This window comes from Notolepis coatsorum, assembly GCF_963971535.1.
Source record: "Notolepis coatsorum genome assembly, contig: SCAFFOLD_765, whole genome shotgun sequence".
Lineage (NCBI taxonomy): Eukaryota > Metazoa > Chordata > Actinopteri > Aulopiformes > Paralepididae > Notolepis > Notolepis coatsorum.
The window spans coordinates 88,697-97,385 of NW_028172857.1; the positions used below are offsets into that span (position 1 = coordinate 88,697).

The 8,689-nt window shown below is 44.4% G+C and overlaps 1 protein-coding gene across 1 annotated transcript in view; it reads left to right on the top strand.

The window, feature by feature from the left end:
- The window catches only part of LOC311247964 (polypeptide N-acetylgalactosaminyltransferase 14-like), a gene marked incomplete at both ends in the record, with an annotated part of 84,458 nt that extends 76,303 nt beyond the window's left edge, over positions 1-8,155 (top strand). The window contains one exon of the mRNA XM_084338936.1: positions 8,059-8,155. Within this exon, the coding sequence (XP_084195062.1) occupies positions 8,059-8,155 (97 nt within the window). The remainder of the gene's footprint in view (positions 1-8,058) is intronic.
- Positions 8,156-8,689: the final 534 nt, after the last annotated feature.

Genomic DNA, 8,689 nt, shown 5'->3' on the forward strand with positions numbered 1-8,689 from the left:
GATCTGTTCTGTCTTCAGTATCTATGATCTGTTCTGTCTTCACTATCTATGATCTATTCTGTCTTCAGTATCTATGATCTGTTCTGTAATCAGTATCTATTCTCTATTCCCTTTGTGTGTGCATACTGGATTAGGGAGACAGTCTTATTATGGGGGATTTAGTGTTTGTTTTGTTTGCCTGTGTGCGTGGGTGTGCGTGTCTGTGTGTGTGTCTCTGTGTAAGTATAGTTCCTAGGGTACAATGCCACGCGTGTTGTGCGATATGCGCAACATGGATTAATTCTGCGATGGTCTTGATAATTAAAATTATTATTAGCTCTCTCTCTCTCTCTCTCTCTCTCTCTCTCTCTCTCTCTCTCTCTCTAAACAAAGCCTCTGCGGGTGTAATCTGCCATGTCTCTTGTCTTCTGCTTCCAGGTTTTGCTAATTAGCTTTGAAGTTCCACTTACATTGTGGATTAGAAATATGCAAAACAAAAAGCACCTTTTAATTATTTGATTACAGAGGTGTTTCATATCCGTCGCTGACTCAGGAAACCTGCAAGAGCCCGCAATCACACACACACACACGCACACACACACACGCACACACGCACACTGTAGTATAAGGAGGTAGCTTACCAATAATGATGTAGTATAAGGAGGTAGCTTACCAATACTGATGTAGTATAAGGAGGTAGCTTACCAATACTGATGTAGTATAAGGAGCTAGCTTACCAATAATGATGTAGTATAAGGAGGTAGCTTACCAATACTGATGTAGTATAAGGAGGTAGCTTACCAATAATGATGTAGTATAAGGAGCTAGCTTACCAATACTGATGTGTAGTATAAGGAGGTAGCTTACCAATAATGATGTAGTATAAGGAGGTAGCTTACCAATAATGATGTAGTATAAGGAGGTAGCTTACCAATAATGATGTAGTATAAGGAGGTAGCTTACCAATAATGATGTAGTATAAGGAGGTAGCTTACCAATAATGATGTAGTATAAGGAGGTAGCTTACCAATACTGATGTAGTATAAGGAGCTAGCTTACCAATAATGATGTAGTATAAGGAGGTAGCTTATCAATAATGATGTAGTATAAGGAGGTAGCTTACCAATACTGATGTAGTATAAGGAGGTAGCTTACCAATACTGATGTAGTATAAGGAGCTAGCTTACCAATAATGATGTAGTATAAGGAGGTAGCTTATCAATAATGATGTAGTATAAGGAGGTAGCTTACCAATAATGATGTAGTATAAGGAGGTAGCTTACCAATAATGATGTAGTATAAGGAGGTAGCTTACCAATAATGATGTAGTATAAGGAGGTAGCTTACCAATAATGATGTAGTATAAGGAGGTAGCTTACCAATACTGATGTAGTATAAGGAGGTAGCTTACCAATAATGATGTAGTATAAGGAGGTAGCTTACCAATAATGATGTAGTATAAGGAGGTAGCTTACCAATAATGATGTAGTATAAGGAGGTAGCTTACCAATAATGATGTAGTATAAGGAGGTAGCTTACCAATAATGATGTAGTATAAGGAGGTAGCTTACCAATACTGATGTAGTATAAGGAGCTAGCTTACCAATAATGATGTAGTATAAGGAGGTAGCTTATCAATAATGATGTAGTATAAGGAGGTAGCTTACCAATACTGATGTAGTATAAGGAGGTAGCTTACCAATACTGATGTAGTATAAGGAGCTAGCTTACCAATAATGATGTAGTATAAGGAGGTAGCTTATCAATAATGATGTAGTATAAGGAGGTAGCTTACCAATAATGATGTAGTATAAGGAGGTAGCTTACCAATAATGATGTAGTATAAGGAGGTAGCTTACCAATAATGATGTAGTATAAGGAGGTAGCTTACCAATAATGATGTAGTATAAGGAGGTAGCTTACCAATACTGATGTAGTATAAGGAGGTAGCTTACCAATAATGATGTAGTATAAGGAGGTAGCTTACCAATAATGATGTAGTATAAGGAGGTAGCTTACCAATACTGATGTAGTATAAGGAGGTAGCTTACCAGTAATGATGTAGTATAAGGAGCTAGCTTACCAATACTGATGTAGTATAAGGAGCTAGCTTACCAATAATGATGTAGTATAAGGAGGTAGCTTACCAATAATGATGTAGTATAAGGAGGTAGCTTACCAATAATGATGTAGTATAAGGAGGTAGCTTACCAATACTGATGTAGTATAAGGAGCTAGCTTACCAATAATGATGTAGTATAAAGAGGTAGCTTACCAATAATGATGTAGTATAAGGAGGGAGCTTACCAGTAATGATGTAGTATAAGGAGCTAGCTTACCAATAATGATGTAGTATAAGGAGGTATCTTACCAATAATGATGTAGTATAAGGAGGTAGCTTACCAATAATGATGTAGTATAAGGAGGTAGCTTACCAATACTGATGTAGTATAAGGAGGTAGCTTACCAGTAATGATGTAGTATAAAGAGGTAGCTTACCAATAATAATGTAGTATAAGGAGGTAGCTTACCAATAATGATGTAGTATAAGGAGGTAGCTTACCAATACTGATGTAGTATAAGGAGGTAGCTTACCAGTAATGATGTAGTATAAGGAGGTAGCTTACCAATAATGATGTGTAGTATAAGGAGGTAGCTTACCAATAATGATGTAGTATAAGGAAGTAGCTTACCAGTAATGATGTAGTATAAGGAGGGAGCTTACCAGTAATGATGTAGTATAAGGAGCTAGCTTACCAATAATGATGTAGTATAAGGAGGTATCTTACCAATACTGATGTAGTATAAGGAGGTAGCTTATCAATACTGATGTAGTATAAGGAGGTAGCTTACCAATAATGATGTAGTATAAGGAGGTAGCTTACCAGTAATGATGTAGTATAAGGAGGTAGCTTATCAATACTGATGTAGTATAAGGAGGTAGCTTACAAATAATGATGTAGGATAAGGAGGTAGCTTACCAATAATGATGTAGTATAAGGAGGTAGCTTACCAATAATGATGTAGTATAAGGAGGTAGCTTACCAATAATTATGTAGTATAAGGAGGTAGCTTACCAATAATGATGTAATAATAATAATAATAATAATAATGCATTCTATTTATAAGGCGCCTTTCAAGGCACACAAGGTCGCCGTACAACAATTTAAAAACAGTTAAATTCATAATCACAGTTCATTAAAATTTAAATTAAAATATATAAAAACAGACAAATTAAAATCAGACATACACCTGCCTAAAAAGGTGGGTTTTGAGGTGGGTTTTAAAATAAATGATGGAGTCAATGTTCCTGATGTCGGGGGGGAGGGAGTTCCAGAGGCGGGGGGCAGAGCAGCTGAAGGCTCTTGACCCCATGGTGGACAGACGGGCTGGGGGGATGGTCAGGTTGATGGAGGAGGCAGACCTGAGGGACCGGGTGGGAATGTTAATATGAAGGAGGTCGGACAGGTATGGAGGGGCGAGGTTGTGTATGGCCTTGTATGTATGGAGGAGGATCTTGTAGACTATGCGGAGTTTAATGGGAAGCCAGTGTAGTTGGCGTAGGACGGGGGTGATGTGACTGATGACAGGGGTTCTGGTGATTATACGGGCAGCAGCGTTCTGGACCAGTTGGAGCTTATGGAGGAGTTTGTGGGGAAGACCAAAGAGAAGGGAGTTGCAGTAATCTAAGCGGGAAGTGACGAGGGCGTGGACCAGGATTGCGGCGCTGTTGGGAGTGAGTGAAGGGCGGAGGCGGTTGATGTTGCGAAGGTGGAAGTAGGCGGACCGGATGATGTTATTAATGTGGGAATGGAATGATAGGGTGCTGTCGAGGACGACACCCAGACTCTTGACCTGGGGGGAAGGGGAAACCAAGGAGTTGTCTATGGTGAGGGTGAAACTGGGGTGCTTGGTGAGTGTGGACTTGGAGCCAATGAGGACTACCTCTGTTTTGCCACTGTTTAATTTCAGGAAATTTGAGGTGAACCAGGATTTGATTTCCTGTAGACAGGCACAGAGGGAAGAGGGAGGGAGGGTGGAAGTGGGTTTGGAGGAAACATAGAGCTGGGTGTCGTCTGCGTAACAGTGGAAATTGATGCTGTGTTTACGGAGAATCCGACCGAGTGGGAGGAGGTAGATAATGAAGAGGATAGGGCCAAGGACAGAGCCCTGGGGAACACCGGAGGAGAGGGGGGATGGATGGGATGTGAATGATTTTAGCTGAATGAACTGAGTACGGCCAGAGAGATATGAGTGGAACCAGTCTAGGGATGTGTGGGAGATTCCAATGGAGGCTAGTCGGTTAAGGAGGGTGGAGTGAGATATGGTGTCAAATGCGGCGCTTAGATCGAGGAGGATGAGGATGGATATGTAGTATAAAGAGGTAGCTTACCAATACGGGCCTTAAAAATGAACATCTGTGACAGATGTTACATTGTGCTGTTACAGTTATCTGTGACAGGTGTTACATAATAATAATCCTCACGTTCTAGACGACCATCTCCCTGAGTGGGAAAGCAGAGCATCACAACGGGAATTTGTGATGTCATCATCAAGTGACAACATTTGACAGTGTAGACAAATCCGTCCGTGAAGCTCTGAAAGCGCGCACCAAAGCATACAACGACGGCCTGGTGGCAGGCAACATGAATGACCACAAGGTGGCGCGATACAACGTAAGGAGGACAGTGACAGAGGCAAAACGGCGCTACAGGGATAAAATTGAACTCCAGTTTGAACAGGCTGACTCCAGAGCTATGTGGCAGGGGCTCAAAACGATGACAGACTACAAAGGCACCTCCCTCAAACTGAACAGTGACATCTCCTTAGCAAATGACCTCAATACCTTCTATGCGAGGTTTGATGCTGGTAATAACAACACCAGCCCACAAGCCACGGCAATGGGGGGGGGGGGGGTCTGCTGCTGATGGAGACTCAGTGTTCAGGGTAACAGAGCATGAGGTGAGGCGGACCTTTAAAAAAGTGAATATCAGGAAGGCAGCAGGACCGGACGGCATCCCCGGCCGCGTCCTAAAAGTCTGTGCCGACCAACTGGCCCCGGTATTCACTGACATATTTAACCTGTCCTTAGAACAGGCTGTCATCCCCACCTGCCTGAAGAAGTCCACTATTATCCCTGTATCCAAAAAATCCAAGCCTGCTTGCCTCAACGACTACCGCCCTGTAGCTCTCACCTCCATAGCCATGAAGTGCTTTGAGAAGCTAGTAAAGGGCTACATCTGCTCCTCCCTCCCCATCAACATGGACCCCCTGCAATTTGCATACCGCCCCAACAGGTCCACGGAGGACGCCATAGCCCATGTGCTGCACACAGCAGCATCACACCTGGACAAGAGGAAGGGGAACTATGTGAGAATGCTATTCATCGACTACAGCTCGGCATTCAATACCATAGTCCCCTCCAAACTCATATCCAAGCTCAGGGACCTGGGCTTGAACTATGACCTCTGCCAGTGGGTCTTGGACTTCCTGATGGGCAGACCCCAGGTGGTGAGAGCAGGCAACTGCACCTCCTCATCCATCACCCTCAACATAGGGGCCCCCCAGGGCTGTGTTCTGAGTCCCCTCCTCTACTCCCTGTACACACACGACTGTGTGGCTCAGCGGAGTAGCAACACAATCATCAAATTTGCTGACGACACAGTGGTGGTGGGCCTGATCTCTGCCAACGACGAGAGGGCCTACCTGGAAGAGGTCAAGGTCCTGGCGGGATGGTGCCAGGAAAACAGCCTCTCCCTGAACGTCAGCAAAACAAAGGAGATGACGGTGGACTTCAGGAGGTCGGGGGTCAAGGACTACAGCCCCCTCAGCATCGACGGGGCACCGGTTGAGAGAGTCAACAGCTTTAAGTACCTCGGAGCCTACATATCCGAGGACTTTACATGGACCACACACATTGACAGTGTTGTGAAGAAGGCACGACAACGCCTCTACTTCCTCAGGCGCCTAAGGAAGTTCCAAGTCAGTCAGAAGATCCTTAAGAACTTCTACTCATGTACAATAGAGAGCATCCTGACTGGCAACATCACCTCCTGGTTTGGGAATAGCACTGCACAAGACCGAAGCAGACTACAAAGAGTGACACATTCAGCCGAACGCACAATTGGAGGAGGGCTCCCCACCCTCCAGAACATTTACAACAAGCGGTGCAGGGGCAAGGCTAAGAGAATCATTAAAGACTCCAGTCACCCGAACAACTGCCTCTTTGAACTGCTGCGGTCAGGCAAGCGATACCGGAGTCTCAAGGCGAGCACAGAAAGACTCAGAAGAAGCTTCTATCCCCAGGCCATCAGGCTGCTCAACGAACAATGAACACTACACAACAACAACAACCATCATAGCACATAGCACACACATCCACACGCACACACTCACTTTAAACAAACACACTGTAGCACCCACTCCCCACACTTTATAGCACACACTCACTTTAAACAAACACACTGTAGCACCCACTCCCCACACTTTATAGCACACACTCACTTTAAACAAACACACTGTAGCACCCACTCCCCACACTTTATAGCACACACTCACTTTAAACAAACACACTGTAGCACCCACTCCCCACACTTTATATTTATTGATGAAGGATTGCACTACAACTCGTACACCTTACTGTAAATTGTACCTAAATTGTACCTCATCCCATTTCTGCTTTGCACTATATAGTATTGTACATTAGTACACTGCATAGTATTGTATATTATATGGTAACTCAGAACATTGTACATATGTCTATACTGAACACTGTGACCTCATTTTCTACTTCTAATTTACATGCTATACTATGTTATTTGATACTTATCTTGTCTAGCACAGTCTCTGGAGCGTAACAGTAAGAAGCATTTTGTATAAAAGTATGACAACTATTAAAGAAACTTGAAACTTGAACTAGTGACCGACGTTGTGTGCTCATAGCATTTTAGTTTGGGCTGTTACATCCAAATGTATTACATTTTGTAAATTAAATGTAATGTTTAAATGTAGAATCAGCACTGAATCAGAAAATGCACCCATATCCCAGTCGAATCACCATGGTTACCGTCACAGCGCCCTAGGAGTTAAATCACCATGGTTACCGTCACAGCGCCCTAGGAGATAAATCACCATGGTTACCGACACAGCGCCCTAGGAGTTAAATCACCATGGTTACCGTCACAGCGCCCTAGGAGTTAAATCACCATGGTTACCGTCACAGCGCCCTAGGAGTTAAATCACCATGGTTACCGTCACAGCGTCCTAGGAGATAAATCACCATGGTTACCGACACAGCGTCCTAGGAGATAAATCACCATGGTTACCGACACAGCGTCCTAGGAGATAAATCACCATGGTTACCGTCACAGCGCCCTAGGAGTTAAATCACCATGGTTACCGACACAGCGCCCTAGGAGTTAAATCACCATGGTTACCGACACAGCGTCCTAGGAGATAAATCACCATGGTTACCGACACAGCGTCCTAGGAGATAAATCACCATGGTTACCGACACAGCGCCCTAGGAGATAAATCACCATGGTTACCGTCACAGCGCCCTAGGAGATAAATCACCATGGTTACCGTCACAGCGTCCTAGGAGATAAATCACCATGGTTACCGTCACAGCGCCCTAGGAGATAAATCACCATGGTTACCGACACAGCGTCCTAGGAGATAAATCACCATGGTTACCGACACAGCGTCCTAGGAGATAAATCACCATGGTTACCGTCACAGCGTCCTAGGAGTTAAATCACCATGGTTACCGACACAGCGCCCTAGGAGATAAATCACCATGGTTACCGTCACAGCGTCCTAGGAGTTAAATCACCATGGTTACCGACACAGCGTCTAGGAGTTAAATCACCATGGTTACCGACACAGCGCCCTAGGAGATAAATCACCAGGGTGTCTCTTGATGACATCATCACGTATGTTCTCTCTGGTGTTGCGTGTCCATGTTGTTTGTGTGTTGTCTGTGTGTTGTGTTGCGTGTTGCGTGTTGTGTTGCGTGTCCATGTTGTTTATGTGTCGTGTGTCCATGTTGTTTGCGTGTTGTGTGTTGTGTGTGCTCAGGAACACGCGGCGCACAGCGGAGGTATGGATGGACGAGTTTCGCCTTTTCTACTATTCAGCCAGACCTGCTGCCAGGGGGAAGTCGTACGGAGAGTAGTCACACACACACACACACACACACACACACACACCTGTACTGTACCCACACGAGCACTCATTCTAATGATTATGTTCAGATGTCCTCAACAGCCATTGTGTGCCTTCTTGACAAACATTGCCGTTCACACACACACACACACACACACGCGCGCGCGCGGCAAAATAATAGAGATTTTGTTCTCCCTCCACCTGCTGCTCCTAGATAAACTCACACACACTTCCAGCATTTCTGTGTGTGTGTGTGTGTGTGTGTGTGTTAGGCTTTGTGACTTTGTTGTCTATTTTCTGTTTTCTTGTGTAGTTTTGTATCTGTGTCTGCAGCGCTGTAACATCTCTCTCTCTCTCTCTCTCTCTCTCTCTCTCTCTCTCTCTCTCTCTCCCTCCCCCTCTCTCTCTCTCTCTCTCTCTCTCTCTCCCCCCCTCTCTCTCCCCCTATCTCTCTCTCTCTCTCTCTCTCCCTCTCTCTCCCGCTCTCTCTCTCTCTCTCTCTCTCTCTCTCTCTCTCTCTCTCTCTCTCTCTCTCTCTCTCTCT